This window comes from Amphibalanus amphitrite, unplaced genomic scaffold (assembly GCF_019059575.1).
Source record: "Amphibalanus amphitrite isolate SeventyFive unplaced genomic scaffold, NRLGWU_Aamphi_draft 000996F_arrow, whole genome shotgun sequence".
Classification (NCBI taxonomy): domain Eukaryota; kingdom Metazoa; phylum Arthropoda; class Thecostraca; order Balanomorpha; family Balanidae; genus Amphibalanus; species Amphibalanus amphitrite.
In genome coordinates this window covers 98905-118288 of record NW_024882490.1, presented here as the reverse complement: position 1 = coordinate 118288, position 19384 = coordinate 98905, and the positions used below count along the sequence as shown (strand labels likewise).

The following is a 19384-nucleotide window of genomic DNA, read 5'->3' as shown; positions in this document are numbered from 1 at the left end:
TATTCTTGTTGGCGTCATTCGAGAGGCCAGTCTTTTGCCTTTCAAACATACCAGGCGCATTTGATGAATTCGCATACCGTTAAGCGCACAAACTAAAAATATCAAAGAAGTGACTTTTTCGGTGTTGCCCCGGACTGCGGGGAAAGCCGAAAATGGGAGAAATGATCTACGGGGAATGCCGACATTGATGTTTTGCCATTTCATCTCAAACTTTATCCAGAATTCATCAAAGCTGACACGCGTTTTAAGAGCTTGAGGACGCGGTGCACACTGGAAGTTATAATTGTGTGATATAATAAGAAAATGCCAGGTAAATCATTCCTTTTAGGTAACAGGCCGTTGTGTCGGTTGAAAGTGTAATTTGTGTGACTAAAAATACTAAAAATACGCGTTGCTATTCTACAGCAGTAAAGTCCACGTAGCGTGCTTTTAACACGTGCGTAATCGCACGTTTTCGGCATTACCCCAGCCAGCCATACTTTCATTTGCAGGCCCATAACTTTTCAACGTGCTGTATAAATTTCAAATAGGCAGCACACTTATGCAAAGACATGCTAAAGATTACTTGACCGAATTGGCCAGACAAACGGTAGCACAATGAGTAAGAAATGCAGCTTCAAAGGCGCATGTAGTACAAGGGAAACGTACCTTGAAAACGCTCTTGGCGCCCTCACAGTCGAAGTATTCCGAATGACGACTCGTAACAAACATGCGATAATTGTAGTCACTTAAGCTTCAGAGCATCACTGACAGGTGGCATCCATGTCTTACGGTTTTCGAAATATCTCGAATTTCGGCTTTGCCCCAACTCCGGCATTGCCCCAACTTCCCCTACTCAGAAACTATTGGTTTTTTACGATAAAAACTTGATATGGTTCAACTCACAATCAACCAAAAAACGTTTTGGCTATCTCAGATTTTCAATTTTTGAAAATTTTGATCACGTGACCTTTTGTCCTATTTTTCGAAGAGTGACCTTGATATTTTCCCCACTGAAAGTTGCAATTTTGTCTGATGACGATTAAAGCCTTATCAATTGTCATTCATATGCGATAATAAAAAAGTGGTTATCGCCCTGCGTTGACCTCAGGTCAGGTCATTTTTATGACCTGTCCATTATTACGAGCGGGAGCGACAGCGAGATCTCGAGAATAAAGCAAGATAGCGACAAGCGGTAAACGCTATGCTATAGGGTACAAACGGATAAGGTCTATAACTTTTACTAAGGTCATTTTCAGGTCAGGTCAAAGATGACGTCACAGGAGCTAAAAGGAAGTCAAAATAGCGGCACTATACATATATATGAAGTTTTTCTCGAATAACTTTCAAGGTATCCCAGCTAGGAACAAACTAATAGCACCATCGTGATCCTCTCGTCGATCCGCATCGAAACATATGTATGTTGACCTCGAAAGGTCGAAAGGTCAAAAGTTGACCCTAGGTCACGTGATCTAAGGTCAACTTTTGACCTTTTGACCTTTCGAGGTCAACATACATATGTTTCGATGCGGATCGACGAGAGGATCACGATGGTGCTATTAGTTTGTTCCTAGCTGGGATACCTTGAAAGCTATTCGAGAAAAACTTCATATATATGTATAGTGCCGCTATTTTGACTTCCTTTTAGCTCCTGTGACGTCATCTTTGACCTGACCTGAAAATGACCTCAGTAAAAATTATAGACCTTATCCGTGTGTACCCTTTACCGTTTACCGCTTGTCGCTAGCTTGCTTTATTCTCGAGATCTCGTTGTTGCTCCCGCTCGTAATAATGGACAGGTCATAAAAATGACCTGACCTGAGGTCAACGCAGGGCGATAACCACTTTTTTATTATCGCATATGAATGACAATCGATAAGGCTTTAATCGTCATCAGACAAAATTGCAACTTTCAGTGGGGAAAATATCATGGTCACTCTTGGAAAAATAGGACAAAAGGTCACGTGATCAAAATTTTCAAAAATTGAAAATCCGTGATAGCCAAAATGTTTGTTGGTTGATTGTAAGTTGAACCATATTAAGTTTTTATCGTAAAAAACAATAGTTTCTGAGTTATAGGCCGCCAAACATAGGGCTGCAGCGCGAACTCCAGGAATTGCCCGAGGCTAAATCTCGGAAACCGTTGTTCGAAGAAAAAAATCCTTGCCACAGCTGGCTTCCCCACCCATCACAACCCCTTACACCAGTTTTCAACGAAGAATAAAATATGAGGGTGCAAATTTAATTTTTTATTTGTCGATTTGTCGTGGAACGCCCCACAAACGAATATCGTTGAGCAACTATTTAAAATGGTAAGACGGGAAGAGGTTGGGTAGCGCATTGCGGACATTCTTCCTTTCGGCAGAATAGTGAAACGTTTTCCGCCAAAACCTCAAGATTCAAGATGTCTCTGTTCTAACATCAAAAACAGAAGTAACGTGTCCTCACTTAATTATGTTACCGAGTCCGAATACCGATACACTTCACAAAGACAAAATAACAAATACCCCTCATGTATTTCCAGCAGGTTAAATAAATACCTCAGTGCATCATTGGCCATTCAAACATTCTCACATCGCATGGGGACTTATATACTTCCTATTTACAAACCCAACAACAATACAATTTACAATTGCTCAATGTACACCACCCAACAACTCGTATTTGCATCGCAAAGGTATTCATCGGGAGTGCGTTGGTTCAAACCCCATGGACCGCGGTATCTTTGTGGTCTCGCACTGCAAAGCCCGCCCATTCTAGCACGTGCTGACTGGAAGAAATCGGAAGAACACTCAGTAGCCTCTCGCACACGCCCAACCGCGCTATTGCACATGCCTCGATAGAGGCTACGGTGTCGCGGTTGGGAGACCGCTTTGAGGGCCGGAAATGAAGAGCGGACCGGCGCGGGACCACAGCGGACCACCGGTCTCGGCCAGAAACAATGGTCTCCGGCACGGACCATCACCGTTAGCGCCGGCCGATTCGTGCGGCAGAACCTCGAGAAACAGCGACCAGAATCCGGGTTACGGCACCAACACACATCCACAGTCAGCGGCGGTTCGTTACCATGGAAACCACTCCGCTGACCACTCAGAGACGGTACCCAGAAACATCCAGTGAGCCCAGCATCCCCACTGCCGCGCCAAAGCAGCACAGTCGTCCCATTCATTCAAAGATGGTGCCATTGCGAGGTAGGGTCACCCCGTGGACAGACGCGTCTCCCGCTCATCTCCCAAAAGTCAGTGCCGAATCCACACACTCTGCATCGTCCGGCCGACCAGCGGCCTGCTAGAAAGACGGGCCATGGGTGGACCCAGCGCAAAACAGGGATACTCCGCTTCGTCACTTCACAGCTATGTACAATTAGCGCCAGTGCGGCCAGGTCGACAACTTCAGTTTCGCGCCGCTGCCGACAGATGTCACCATAAGCGCTGTGGTGCCGGCGGCGCCCTCACCGCCCCAGCGGCGGCGGCGATGCCACACCTAACTTATCACGATTCACTACTCCTCCCTAGCTCCATCCCACTCTCTCTTCTCGTCACTCACTAGCACAGGTACTTCACTCTTCCCCAATACGGCCAATCAGCCGGATGGGCTTCGTCTCCAGCGAGCAGTGACTCCGAGGTCCGACCGTCTATCCGCCCACCGCCTGTAGACCGGTGTACGGCATCCCATTGCACGGCATGAGTTTCAGAGAACCACCCAGCCACACTATACGCCACCACTGGAGTTCGACCATAACGCGTCAGTAGACTTCACCCCCTGCTACCGAACGACCGAAGCCATCGACAAGGAACAAGGTGAGTGCTGTCACCGTGCACCCTCACGGTTCCGGCACGGTACGGTCTGGTCTCTGTGTGCCTCAGGACCCGCCTGGTTCGTTCTGCTACCCACAAGCTGGTCTGGACGGTCCTCAGAGGCCGCCACAGGACATTTCACCGAGTGCAGACCTCACAGCGGCGGCCGGCCGTCCACGACAGCTGGGGAGCAGACACAGGACGTGCTAGTCCATCAGACGGAGGTGCTAGTTCATCTTACGGAGGTGCTAGGCCATCAGCCGCAGGCGCTAGCCTCTTCGAACCCGCGTGCTAGTTTATCTTGCGGAGGTGCGAGTTCGCCTTGCGGAGGTGCTAGTTTATCTTGCGGAGGTGCTAGCTGACCTAGCACGCGCCGGTCGTCAATCGCTGCCGTAGGTGTGGACCCGAACCTCCTCGATGGCTTTGACCCACTCGAGCGCGTAGCCTTGGGTGTCCTCGAGGTAGTAGGTACGGCCCGGCTGTAAAGGCACGGGAGGGGAAGGTAAGAGAGAGCCATGGACGAGATGTGTCAATATACGACTGATAAGCCGATTGGGAGAATGGGATGGTCGAACACATCACTTGACAAGACTGAACGTGACATATACGAGAGTTACATACGATAAAACATTTAAAATGAAAATAAAAATTATAGAGGCGAGCATGATATACATATAAATTAAGAGGAAGCCCAAGATAACAAGCAGTTGAGCAGACGGATACATTGCAACTCGTCAAATGTAAATGTAAGTCTTCACGTAACGGCATACCCTTTCCCCAGGATCACAACCAACCCCCAAACCCTCCCGACCCCACCCACCTACCGTGTGTACGAAGAAGTGTTTGAAGTTCTTCACCTCCGGTCGCAGTTCGCGCGACCATGGGATTTCTCCCTTGAGCACCATGTTCACGGGGTCCACATAGTACAGATGAGGCCCCAGCGTCAGCAGGAACATCCGCCGGCGCGCGAACAGACCCTTGCGCTTGTCGATGAGACCCTGTTTGAGGATGAGGTGGCCCTCGACGAACCGGTGCCACTTGTTGTCTCGCTCCTGGACGGCCAGTCGGCGGGCCGCCTCATCTTCGGGGACCTGGTGCACGGCAGTGGAAATGGTCACGGGAACGGTAAGAGGCGATTTTAAGTACGGATAGGGAGCGAAGAGCGAACGACAAGGGACAGAACACCAGCCACCGCGCCACCTTCGGGCTACAGATACACCGCCCTTCGACACCTAGGGTCAAGAGTGAACTGTTAGCGGGGTAAGGACAAACGTAATGCAGCGTAATGTCCTGCCCAGCCGCAAGGTACACGGTAGGACGCCACGGTCAGAACCAGACACGAAATATAGTCCAAACCGGAGCAACACGAGACAAAATTGAATCACTCACTTCCAGCAGCCCACACCTCTCATTCCCAACCTCTCACTTTCCTCATGAATAGCTATTTATATTCTAGGGCATTTCGCCATAGAGACCATTACCTAACCAAACCCACCCCGTATACCTTTTCCACTCCCCGTCCCACCCCTGTAGCGTATAACTTCTCACTATTTCCATAGCGACCACTGTATAACTTCCCACTATTTCCAGCCCTACCCCTGTATAACTTCCCACTATTTCCAGCCCTACCCCTGTATAACTTCCCACTATTTCCAGCCCTACCACTGTATAACTTCCCACTATTTCCATAGCCACCACTGTATAACTTCCCACTATTTCCATAGCCACCACTGTATAACTTCCCACTATTTCCAGCCCTACCCCTGTATAACTTCCCACTATTTCCAGCCCTACCCCTGTATAACTTCCCACTATTTCCAGCCCTACCACTGTATAACTTCCCACTATTTCCATAGCCACCACTGTATAACTTCCCACTATTTCCATAGCCACCACTGTTTAATTTCCCACCAACTATTTCCATAGCCACCATGTATAACTTCCCACTATTTCCATAGCCAGCACTGTATCACATCCCACTATTTCCAACGCTACCACTGTATAACTTCCCACTATTTCCATAGCCACCACAGTATAACTTCCCACTATTTCCAGCCCTACCCCTGTATAACTTCCCACTATTTCCAGCCCTACCACTGTATAACTTCCCACCATTTCCATAGCCACCACTGTATAATATCCCACTATTTCCATAGCCACCACTGTATAATATCCCACTATTTCCATAGCCACCCCTGTATAACATCCCACTATTTCCAGCCCTACCCCTGTATAATCTCCCACTCACATCCGCGATGTTGCGTTTGTTTCTGGCTGCGCGCGCCTGCAGTCTCTGGTTGGGGTCGGACGGAGCCGGCGGCGGCTCGTCCGGAGAGCTGGCTGGAGGGGAGGCAGAGTCCGGCTGCCAGTCGTCCAGCGACATGCTGTTTAGGAGCACCTGGGTGAGCTGGCGGTCACTGAGACCCGGCTCCAGGTCGTCTGGCACCTGAGACACACGATAAACACAGTCAGAGGGGGACCAACGACACACAATAAACACAGTCAGAGGGGGACCAACGACACACAATAAACACAGTCAGAGGGGGACCAACGACACACAATAAACACAGTCAGAGGGGGACCAACGACACACAATAAACACAGTCAGAGGGGGGCCAACGACACACGCCAGACCCACAGTATGGGAGAAACCATTAAACAGCAACACGCATCACAGATATCTGGAGGAACCAACGACACACATCAGACACATACCTGGAGGAGCCAACGACACACAACAATCAGCCAGAAGGGTACTTGTGACATACAACAAACACAGTTTGAGGGGGTACCAACAACATACAACAAACAGTCCAGGGAACAGCGACACACACCAGATACGGTCTGGGGGGGGGGGGAGACCAACAACACACATCGGACACACAGTTGGGGGGAGGGGGGGGAGGGTCCGGCACCAACGACACACATAATGCACTGGGTACGTTTCCATGGCACAAGCTAAGCCGATTTTGAAAAAAAAGATTTGCTCCATCATGGCATTAACCCTATTCCTGGCGGGCTCCGCCGGGACAAGAAACTGGCGGGGGGGCCGATTCGGCCCCCCCCCCCCTTCAGATCTCAAAAACTACACATCGCAGCGACAAACGGCGAACGGCGTTTGATAGGTCGTTTAAAGGTCTACAACTTTTACATAAAACATTTTCAGGTCAGGTCAATATTGAGGTCACCAGAGGTCATCAACGATAAAATGTTTTGGAATTAGTTACCTATATAACTTTTAAACTAAGAAACATAGAGACATAAAACCAATACATTTTTTGTTGCTCTCGCCGAGGCGATGCGAAATAAGTATGTGATGACCTTCACAGGTCAATTTGAAATTTGATCTGAGGTCAAGGTCAGGTCATTCATCAATGAGGTTGTGGGGTATGGTCATGCTGCATACCAAACGACGCGCCTTGACCAGGCGAGCACTTTGGTACCACTTACAAGTCTTTAGCACCATCATGTCGTGATTTATTGACAGAAAAACGATTTATGACGTCACATGACCTCAGATGACCTTTGCCGGTGCCCCTGTCAATTAGCGGCACCAGGATCATCACCGATGAGATAATCTTCCATAATATTGAAAGAATTGGGTGGTTTTGACTCGTTTACACGAAGCAGGAGGCGTTTCAATATTTTCCCATAGGCTTGGAATGTAAAGGTCACGAGTCTGGCCTGACCTCAGGTCACAGATACGAAAATTCTGAGATATACAAATTGCACATACTGGTACCCTAACTAAAGCCTGAAGAGAAGAAATTGATCGGTCAAAAACTCTAGCTCTGGCGTGATTCCAAACTTTTCTGAGGTAGGGTCACCAAACCGCCTCTGGTGACCTGACCTGAGGTCAGATCAACTCAAAATTTTCAGAAATGTTGCGTAAAAGCCTTTTATGAAAAGTCAGAAAATTTGAGCTTCCTAGCTCAAAGCGTTTGGGAGAAATAACCAAAAAACCTCAGGGGGGGGGGCTCCTGAGGCCCCCCCGCCAGGAATAGGGTTAAGGCATAATTTAAGAACGTACATGTAGGATTAGGTGCCAGTTAAAACCACATGTACGCTTAGTTTTTGCATCGGGTGAATAGTATTTGATAAAAACGCACGTGTAATTTGGCTAAATCGATTTAGACGTGTAAAAAAAACCTAGTGAATGAGTCAGCTGGCGGTCACTGAGCCCAGGTTCCAAGTAGTCAGGAGAAGCAGCGCCGACCGTTGTCATGGTGGATAGCTTACGGTTAGCGGTGCCGTGTAGGTAAGTGAGGGTGGGTAACGACACAGCAGCGCCGCCCCAGCGTCCGCGACGGGAACTAATGACATGCCAGCGCCGCGTGGTGTTAGAAAGGAGAACTTACGGCATATAACCAAATCGCAGTGTCAAAATAAAATATATAAGGTATATCAGCGCAATAATTATTTCAAACACGACCTATCGCAAAATATGCCTTCTATTTCAGACACAGTAGCGCCTCAGAAGTGTGACATTTTACCACGTGACAACACGTCCGAGCGCCCCTTGAAAAGCATTAAAGTCCATAATTCATATCTCTCATTGTAATCAAGTGGCCCATTGTGACCAGTCAGGAACTCGCCAGTATCAAACGCTAGCACCACCCACTCACCCGGTAGCTGCTGCGGAGATCGCCGTGCTCCTCGTTCCCCGGCAGGAACGGATAAATGACTGGAGGCGTCTGCTCGTGCAACTGGGTAAACTCCACGCCTGGGGACACGAAGGGGAGAGGGTGAGTTAGCTCACTCCTGGAGGGTTAGTCAGATGGATAGACTCCACTTCTGGGTAAATTAGGAGAGAATGGGTGAGTCACCTGGGTGAGCTCCACGCCTGGGGAAACGAAGGGGAGGAGTCAGTCAGGTGGATAGACTCCACTCCTAAGGAAATAAGTGTCCAATGGTCCAGTGAGATCAGTCAGATAAGCCGAGATCAGTCGGATGGGCACCGACGGAGCAAATCTGACGGAGGTTACATTATATGCATGACACCTGGGCATATGAAAGACGTCACATTGGGAACTAATGAGCGAGACCAGGGTAAACGTCACACCTAAGATTAATTGGGACGACGACCTAGCATGTCAAAGTCATTCGAGGTCAGCGCTCTATGAAATCTATCAAACTCTTCATAACTTGATTTCTCTTTCAGAACATTTTCATCACCTTACCGAAGACACATGTACGGTACGTCAGCCAAGTCATCCCTCCATAAAAAGCGCCAAGGAAAAATAAGCCAGCAGACCGTTCGCACCAGATTCGCCCCGTCCCCTTTTATCGTCGAATCTCCACCTAATCCCCTTCAGCACTCACCGGCAAAGAAGGGGTGCGCCTTCAGCGAGGGATAGTCCGTGCCTGGATCGTCGGCACCCAGCCGCTTCCACGGCTCCAGAACCTGAGGGAGACGGAGAAAGCGGGGTCAAACAACTATCCCTTGTTGAGTGTGGTATTAGTCAGGTGGTTAGGCAATAAGTTAGTCGAAAAGCGAGTCGATGAGTCGATAAGTTAGTCAATCAGGGAGCGTTCGTGGTTAGCGTGGTAGTAAGTCAGGTATAATATGCAACTTCAAAAAGCGTTCAAATACGATAGCTGGTTTAACGCACTTCAGTGTCTCACACCCAAAGCGTAGCAAGGGTCCTAAATAACGCAACAGCTGCGGCAACATACGCACCAGTAGCTTCTGAATGAGGTCAGTGACCTCGACGGAGAAGCCCTCGGGCGGAATGACGTAGTCCAGTGCCAGTATCTTCTTGAAGATCATGTACTGACTCCTGCGAACAGAAACATATCTATGAAGAAGCTGCTTTATGTGCAGATTAAAGGGACTATCCCACCTTTAACATGGGGTTTGAGTTGAGATAGCCAAGTTTGCGGCGAGGTTCAGAAACCACTATCTATCTAGGTTGCAACCCCCGCGGCCTCTTGGTGTTGAAGAAATTCGTTCCCTTCATTTGAAAATGGGCCATGTACAAGGCCCTATCTTCAACATGGAGCGACCGTTAGTGTGACGTCACCTCGTTTAGTCATTCTGATTTAAATGGGTTTATTCGTTGAAAAATCGCTTAAAACTTGGTCTGAACTTTGTTGTGGTGCCTACAGAGTAAAAAGAATCAGCTTTATGGTAGTAATGTGGCCTGGGGAAGGAGGTAATTTTGGGCTGTGACGTCACATATTTGAAAGTTTGTGTTTGGAATATGGGAAGCCTAAGATGTTTAACCCGCGCCGTGCTTTTTACGCCCCCCCCCCCTCAGGTTTTTCGCGAATATCTCAAAAACGGCGGCGCGCAGCGCCGCCGTTTTTGGTACACGTGTTCCTACATCATTTCCGCACATGTTGTGAAAATTTCAGACCTAGGCCGTTCAAGGTCAGGTCACCAGGTCACGTCAAGTGACCTTACCTCAGAAAAAGTTCAAAGGCTCGCTATAGCTACACCGACTGAACGATCACTTTGAAACTTTCAGCGATTGATATGAGTAACAGTATGTATAAAATGTATATCTCGGATTTTTGATATCTGTGACCTAAGGTCAGGCCAATTTTGCGACCTCTCCATTATAAGTCAATGGGAGAAAATTGAAATGCGCCTCTTTTGGACGAATATCGTTCAAAACGCTCTCAAACATCGGTTCATAGGTAAACATGACACACTGAATAGGAAAAATGCACCTGTGACCCCTCTGTGTGCCCCTGAGGTCATCTCAGGTCATGAACGGTCGCCAGCAGTTTTTTGGCTATAACTTTTGATAGAGACGTGCTAGAGCGGTGAAAACACGTCAGATGTGTTCAGCTCGACGATACGGATCGACTGATATGCAACATGACCCTTTTCGGTCAGGTCATGACCTTGACCTGAGGTCAAATTTTCAAAATGACCTTTCAAGGTCAACAAATAGTTCATTCGACGCGTCTCGACGAGAGGAACACGATGCTGGCAAAAGTAATGTCATGGCGCTTATGAGTCAAAAGTGATTGACGAAAAAACGTTTTTCGTAAAAACGGCTATTTTTGGAGTTTTTGCCCTCTGGAGGCTAAACCGTTGACCTGAGGTCAAATCTGAGAACATTACTCAGAAAGGTCTGTAAAAGGGCTATCGAATGCGCTTTTCCGCGGCGCTGTAGCTCTATCGGTTCCCGAGATAGCCGTTGGCAGTTTCCAAAATGTTGAAATAGTCAACATTTTACCTTTGGTGACCTCTGGTGACCTGACCTTTGACCTGACCCAAAAAATGACCGAAGTGTTTTCGTCCTTATTTTTGACACTCTTTCGATTGCCGCTTACCGCGTGTCGCTACGTGGCCCAGGAGCCGAGTTAGACGGGGGGGGCGTGAAAACGCCCCCCCCCCCCCCCCCAGCACTCGGCGGAAAGTTCAGGCCACCAGCACGGCGCGGGTTAATGAAAAATAAATGCCAGAACCGTGTTCCTCGTCATCCAATCTATAAAGTCGGGCACAATTTAACTGGTTTTAACAACATTTTAGAAGGTGGGATAGTCCCTTTAACCGATCTCGTAGCCAATCACCACAGAGAGCTTTTATTTATCAACTAACAAGCGAAAAATGACAAGGTAAATGTAGCGGGATTACATACAGGCATACCTTCACAACCCGGAATCATTCATAAATCGATTAAAAATCATTCTTACTTCCCCGCTAGTCCCTCTCACTCCCCCCCCCCCCAACCAGCCTCCTTAGTCTTTACCCCCTTCCGCACACACAGACACACACACTACACTAATCTGGATCTGAAGGGCGGCAGACCAACCACCATCAGCTGGTACACCACACAGCCCAGGGCCCACAGGTCACACACTATAATACTACACAAACCTGGATCTGAAGGGCGGCAGTCCGGCGACCATCTGGTACACCACACAGCCCAGGGCCCACAGGTCACACACTATAATACTACACAAACCTGGATCTGAAGGGCGGCAGACCAGCGACCATCTGGTACACCACACAGCCGAGGGCCCACATACACACACTATAATACTACACATATCTGGATCTGAAGGGCGGGAGACCCGCGACCATCTGGTACACCACACAGCCCAGGGCCCACAGCACACACACTATAATACTACACTAACCTGGATCTGAAGGGCGGCAGACCGGCGACCATCTGGTAAACCACACAGCCGAGGGCCCACAGGTCACTGGCGTGGGAGGTAGTCTTCTCTTGGAGTAGTTCGGGGGACACGTACTCGGCAGTGCCCACGAAACTGTTCCGACGCGTCGGAGGGGGGCGCTCGTCTGCGGGGCGGGGAGGGGAGGATGCGGTTAGACGATACTGTGACAGCCTATGACGCAGGGGAGACAAAGCCTCGACTAGGTACGGCGAGGCCAGAGTGTATCAACTCAGGTCCCCTTCAGTTAAAGCTCGACAGCGAAATGTGCTTCAACGCAATGTTTCATCACTCTAACAAAGAAGACATTGACGGGAGAGCTTCCAAGCAGCCTCAATACATCCCAACAGGCAATGACAGACTTTCCATGGCGTGACAAAGAATTTAAGACACTTCTATGGATGCAACAGGACAAAAAGGAAACGAAATACAAGCTCGAACAAAACATGCGAGCCAAGGTAACCTCACAGCTCTGTAGCCTTACGCTATACGTTCTAGTGCAGTTCACCGCCCCTTCGCTCCGCCGTCTGACTCACTCTCAGCCATGGTATCAGACTCGTCCTCCCCCTCTCCGTCTCCGTCTGCGTCCGCGGCCGGCGCCGCACGGCTCTGAGCCAGCAGCTGCCGACCCTCGTCCCGCGTCATCATCTTCGCCGAGCCGAAGTCGGAGATCTGGATGTGCATCTGCTCGTCCAGCAGGATGTTCTCCGGCTTCAGGTCCCTGCGGCAGGTTCAAGGCGGCAGCATTGTCAGTAGCTGAATCATCATCGTCAGCAGCGTTGCAGTTGCAGGTACCACGACGGCGGAGACAACATTCCCAGTATATTTCATTGTGACAATATAATATGCACGACACAACTCTACTTTTTCTTTCTTTCTTTTTTGCGTGACTATGTTTCTAAACTACATACGATGCCGGTCCGTGAAATTCTCATCCAGTCCGAGTATTCATCACCCATATATTTCTCGCGGTCCGTGCACTTCTTACCTGTCCATTTCTCACCGGTCCCGTGTCATTCTCACCCGTGTATAACCCCGGCCCCGTGTGTTTCTCACCTGTCCATGGCCCCCGCCCTGTGTGTTTCTTACCTGTGTATGACCCCTGGCCTGTGTATTTCTCACCAATATGTTTCTCACCGTTGTATTTCTCACCTGTGTATGACCCCATCCCATGTCATTCTCACCTGTGTATGACCCCGTCCTATGTATTTCTCACTGGTATAAGTCTCACCTGTGTATGACCCCGTCCTATGTATTTCTCACTGGTATATTTCTCACCTGTGTATAACCCCGGTCCTGTGCAGGTGCTCCACGGCGTGCACCAGCTCTGCCGTGTAGAACTTGGTGACGGACAGGTCGAACGTGCCCACTTTGGTCAGGTGGCTCAGCAACTCACCCCGCTTCGCGTACGATAGAACGAAGTCTGGGTTTGATCGCGGTCAAGGAGAGTAACGTACACTTATGCAGGCAGGAAGGTAACAATCAATCTATTAGACGCGGTGGTGATTTAAATACCCACGCAGCGGCATGCTATCCCCACTCCCAGTTTTTGGTGCGAACATGTGTAAGAAAAGGGTGGCACAACAAATGCAAATATGCCTGTAATTAGAATTGAGTCGCGCGTGGCTCAAAGCTATACCTAACTTTTCCTATAAGCATATCATAATACAATATATTGAGATACTACAAGTTCTAGAGCAAGATAAAGTTTGGGCACCAGTGATCAAAATAAAAAACGACGCTGAGCCAAAATTTACGATTGCGTGTTCCGCCGTTGCTCCCCTTAGATCGTCCAATTAAAACCAAATCACGAAAAGCCACAAAAGCCGCAAAGACCGCCTTGAGTTGTCGATATTTCCCCAGCCCACAGAGTCACACTGAAGAGGAAACGGCACGGAAGCAGCACTACCACCAACTCGGACATCTGGGAGCGGACATCCAATGACAAAACTTCCTCCATTTCTAATAAGCTATGACTTCTACTACCAGTCCAAATGGGCGTCTGAGGTCCCGGTGTCTGCAAAGTTGAGCTGGTTGCATATGACACCACGAACCACGGCGAAGCATACAAAGAATAACTGCCGAGTCAGACACACAGCGCCAGTTTAGTGCACAGGAGCCAATGTAGGGGCAATAAGGGGATACTCAAATCAGGATTCAGGAAGATTTTAAAGGGACGGCATCAAACCACACCACAGGAAACAGTGTACTGGATACGGGATTTCACTGAAGCTGATATTAGTTCTGGTACAGACACAGAACGATTACGACAGGGAAGAACATGTTGGGACGATTAGAAAAATTGGATGGACTGAGAAAATAAGCAAAGAAATCGGCGAGATACCAAATATAGATCGTTATGAGTGAGTTACGAGGGAGAGCGGGCGTTGACAAGACGTTATATGACAGTGGACCTCACCATATGCGCCACAGGCGACGGGTATAAGGTAAGATATCTTGATTGGATACCGTCTCCAACCTGCCCCTACCCACCGCCTACAGATAACTTGGAAAGAGTTTCAGAGGAATCTGGCAAACCATTCCGCCGGTTTAAATCCCACACAGCCCAGCAACTGCGAGGAATGTAGGTTTATCACAGGCGGGGTGCGAAATGACATATTGAACTGAATACCGAGATCGACCGATATTGAAGCAAACGCTGCGATACAGTCAAATCCAATCAATTACCTCCAACGCGTTTGAAGGAAGATTCAGATTTCATTTCATGGTTCTGGTAAGTCATCAATTTATATGGGCGCGGTCATTGACCTTTGTGAAATCCTACTGGCTTTCACAAGATTTGCACATCGCAGCCAAGTTGCCTGGCATTCGAAGCCCATCACTGATAAGCGCGCACGTAAGCGCGCATATGAAGTGCAATAGACACATATCACTCTAGGCCTGTGCGGTGTGTATGACCACAACACCTGAGGACTTCAGTTATCATCCCTCATATGGCAGCCGTGCGTCTGTCATCTGACTGCAGTGCGTCTCTCATCTAGCAGCCATGCGTCTGTCATCTGGCACTGCATTGATGACGTCACCCGGTGGCCCGGTGCCACGGCAGTGTCACCGGACACGTGATCAGAGACCGTGCGCGGCACGTGAGCCATCCATTCAGCTCTGCGGAGCGGCGAGTGACGAGGGCAGCCCTCGACACTCCTCGGCGTTCTACACAGATGGATGGATAGCGGTAGGAAGAACTCATCACCGTAAGGTGGTGGATAAAGTGGAGGCAACAGACAAACCAGGGTGGGAATAAATGAACGGTGCGAGGTGCCAGGCTGAAACACAGGTTGTGTGTACTGCGGTTCGAGCGTGTGGCTTCAATTACGCGCAGTAAGTACAGGGTGTCCCAGAAGTCTTGAAGCTTTTTTATTTTTGTCGTGTGACCTTGCTATGCCACCGATTAGGGCGAATCATGCCTCAAACGAAAGAGAATGACCTGAAATTTTGTATTTTCAGGCGTAGAGCACCACTTTAGTCAGGTGGCCCCCGTTGTGAGTCACACAAGAACGAGCGCGAGACATCACGTTCTTCGCTGCCGCCAAGACCTCCCGATTTGCGAAACACCGCGGTGTCGCGATGCCCGTTGCTTGTCAGCTTCAGAGCCTTATTCCATGATAAATATATGTCGCAAATGTTATCTGTGACAGGTTGATATTTGTCTTAGCCCCATAATAATGCGACGAATCAAAGGATTAAAATGGGCTGTTGCTTAGCGCGCTCAAGCAGCTGAGCCTTATTTTCGTAGTGGATGCGTGAAAACATCTCAGAAGACTTCCTGATCAGTAAATCATTATGTTGCTAATGTTTTCTTGGGGTCTGGGGTCAATTCGCTGTTTCCTGGCTCGCTTCATGGAATAAGGCTCTGAAGCTGACAAGCAACGGACAGGGCGACACCGGTGTTTCGCAAATCAGGAGATCTTGGCGGCAGCGAAGAACGCGATCTCTCGCGCTCGTTCTTGTGCGACTCACAACGGGGGCCACCTGACTAAAGTGGTGCTCTACGCACACAAATACAAAATTTCAGTTCATTCTCTTTCGTTTGAGTCATCATTTGCCTTAATCGGTGGCATAGCAAGGTCACACGACAAAAATAAAAAAAGCTTCAAGACTTCTGGGACACCCTGTAGTTTAATCCGACATAATTTGCTGCGGTCGAAAATCAAATGACTATTTCAAAAACAGCTAGCAATGTGGCTTTTTCGTACTCTCGCGTATCAAATCATCAGTACGTTTCCCTCTGCTCACACCTTTCCCTTTCGTTTTTTTTTTTCCGGTCAGCATATCAGCAGCCCCATTTCCTCTGTCCCTCTAGTTTACCAGATCCGCGGTTGATTTTCTACCGCCTTCTTCCAGCTCCCCGTCTTCTTATCTACCATCCCCTTCGGTAAAAGTTCATTATATTCCCCCTTACCCCTCCTTCTCCCGTCCATTCACAATCGTCAAGGATACAGAGTCGCTCCTCGTCCTGGAACGTGCAGTAGAGCGATATGAAGAACGGGCAGTCGCGGCGCCGGCTCTGACTGAGGTGATTCAGGATGTCCCGCTCCCGGCGCACGTACTCTGCTTTACGCTCACGGATGATGTGACGCTTCTCGCAGACTTTGACTGCGAACACAGAAACAGGGTGTGGTTAGAGAATGTGACGTTTTTCGCAGACTTTTACTGGAAGCGCATACACAATGTGAGGGTAGTAACACAATGTCGCGCCTTTCACAGACTTTTTTTCTGAGGACACAGACCCGTAGTGAGGTCAGAACATAAGGTAGGTAACGGCTTTCAGAACATGGTGTGACGCTGCTCACAGCGTTGAACTGGGAATTCAGAAACTGATGTAGAGTAGGTCAAAGCAGAAGATGTGCGGAAAGTTAAAAGTGAGAACATTTGAGGAGTTCACGTTAACCAATGAAAACACCAAGAACCAACGAAAATTAGTGCACGCATCAGACGAGCTCAAGATTAACCCGCGAGTTGCTGGGGGGGGGGGGCGTTAAACGCCCCCACTTTTTTCGCCGGGCATAGCATAAAAGCGGCGCGCCGCAGGCGCGCCAAATTTTGGGTACCTGTAGGGAATTGATTGAAGTGTATTGTGACAAAGTTTCAAAAAAATCGGTCGGAAAATTTTTGAAATATCGAGGTCTTAGTGACGTCATGATTTCTGAGTTTTCGACCAAAAACGGCATATGTTCAAAAAATCATATAAAATCACAGAATAGACATAAAGACATGCCGTAAACGTCATTAGACTGCCAATACCATGAAAAATCAAATGGCTATCTTCCATTATTGATTATCGTTCCGCATTTTCCAAAATCTTGAACTGAATCTTGGCAATTTCTCGTGACTACTTCACGACCATGATACATGCATTTCTTAAATTGAACTTTTTGAGCCAAACACGTACACATATGATAAAACGAATGTCACCATCGTGTTCTAAGCCCCAAATTACCCATTAAACATGTGTCACAGGCTGCGAATATCAGTTTTGATTTTCGGGGATATGTGCCTACCCGGTTGACCTGACCTTGACCCTAACCTATGTTTGACTGACCCCTACATGGAGCTGACACTCTTGTAGGCCTTATATGATGGATTGTGCACCGTTTGGACAGAGTTTATGACGAGAGGCGCCCATTGCGAAGTCCTGAAGTCCATGCTACTGAAAGCCCGATTTCAGGTGTTTGACCTGACCTTGACCCGACCTGTGACCTCCAAATTCAACTTTAAAGTAGGGGAGAGTGGGGAAAGATGCCCAGGGTTTAACTATGTCATATATTATTCGAAAATGACGATCGGAAAGCCAAAACTTGGAGTTTCAACGGAAGCCGACATCATTTTTTTCCAAAAATATCACACTTTCGTGCCTGAAATATGATAACTTTTTTTGCTATTAAGCATTTTCCTGAAGAAGTGAAAGGGGGCATCTTACCCCACAGGGTGGAAAAGACGCCCCCTGGCGTTGGGTAAGATGCCCCCTGCACTATAATTGACATAAATAGGCACGTGAATCGCCTGAACGGATCAGTAGTCCCTTCGAGCCTGCAGTAGACACCAAACGTCATCGTAAGGGCCCTCAAAAGTGTCGTAAGGGGCTTCAGAGGTCATCATTAGGGCCATCATAGTCCAGCGTGGCCAAACAAGCCTCCGTGGTGGCGTTCGGAGACCACTGTGGGGCCCTTATAGGTCTTCATGATGCTTGAGGGCCCTCGAGCCCATCGTGGGGACCTCAGATGCCAGCGCGGCCCGTGGAGCCAACGTGGGAGCCCTCAAAGGGTGTCGTGGGGGGCCCTGGAACCAATAATGGGGCCCACAGAGGCCGTCGTGAGGGCTCTCAGAGTCAGATGCCGCCCAAAAAGTCGCTGTGTGGGCCGAGAGACCGGCATGGGGAGCAGCCGACCGTACCGGACTCTCAATAGTCCCAGATCGGCTTTTGTCTCTCAACACAAGTATGTAATAAATGATTTGACGGGCTGCTTGAAGGACAGCCTACGGATTTAGGGGGGCGTCTTTCCCCATCAAGACAGGGGGCATCTTACCCCAAGGTACCGAAGTAACATTAAATCAGCACAATTTGTTAGCCATAAAACTACACCCTGAAACAAACTGTTTGGGACACAGTACACGCATGTTAATGTATCACGACTATAGCAAGGGACGTAAAAATTGTCTACCTTCTTTGATATTTACAATGTTTTGACGCCAAAATATTTTTTGAAAGCAGCAAATAAAAAACATGCAATCACCAGCCAGCCGTTCCCCAACTGAGCTTCGCAAATTTTTGTGCAGTTAACAAGGCAGGCTTCCGCTTTACGCTAAGAACATTAATTTCCAGGTTCGATTCTTTGTTTCCCCGCTAGAGGGGGTGGGGCGTCTTTCCCACCCTGGGCATCTTACCCCACTCTCCCCTACTCATCTGAATCGTCTCGTCGCGTTCTTTCGTTTGCCGCCTCGTGCGTTTCGCTGCGCCTATTGGTTCTCGAGTTATCGGCTGGGGGCGTTTAACGCCCCCCCCCCCCCCCAGCAAACGGTGGGTGGCGAAATACCCCAGCAACTGCCGGGCTAATAAAAAACACAAAATCCCTAGCTAAATTTTATTGTTAAAAAACAACGCATTACTACCCAGACAGCGCTCCCCCTTAGCCGGTCCCCTCCCCTGCTCCCCCCCCCCCCCAGCTGGTCCCAGTCCGGGTCATGGGGTGCCACTGCCGCCGGCTAGACAGGTCAATAGGGCACGGTGGCAGCGGGCTCAATCGATACCGCCAGGGGCGGCCGCCGCCGTCAGCCCGGCCAGGCCAGGCCAGCCGCAGTGGGGAGCCGTCTCGGGCGGGCGGGGTAGAGGGGGAGGGGAGCGGACAGAGGGAGGGAGGGAGGGAGGCGTGGTGACGTCAGCGGTGGTAGAGGAGGGGACAAAACTGAGGTGTTAGGACAGGGTGAAAGTAAAGGTGACATGTTTTACATGATAATAT

At 49.0% G+C, this 19384-nt stretch overlaps 1 protein-coding gene across 1 annotated transcript in view; it reads right to left on the bottom strand.

Moving 5' to 3' along the window:
- Positions 1-2476: 2476 nt before the first annotated feature.
- LOC122368989 (3-phosphoinositide-dependent protein kinase 1-like) overlaps positions 2477-19384 on the bottom strand; it is a 45400-nt gene continuing 28492 nt past the window's right edge. Inside the window, exons 5-14 of the mRNA XM_043343340.1 lie at positions 16368-16523; positions 13188-13332; positions 12446-12630; positions 11874-12036; positions 9457-9556; positions 9099-9180; positions 8402-8499; positions 6025-6222; positions 4601-4867; positions 2477-4255 (exon numbers count right to left, since the gene is read on the bottom strand). Of these exons, the coding sequence (XP_043199275.1) occupies positions 4157-4255; positions 4601-4867; positions 6025-6222; positions 8402-8499; positions 9099-9180; positions 9457-9556; positions 11874-12036; positions 12446-12630; positions 13188-13332; positions 16368-16523 (1493 nt within the window). The 3' untranslated portion in view covers positions 2477-4156. The remainder of the gene's footprint in view (positions 4256-4600; positions 4868-6024; positions 6223-8401; positions 8500-9098; positions 9181-9456; positions 9557-11873; positions 12037-12445; positions 12631-13187; positions 13333-16367; positions 16524-19384) is intronic.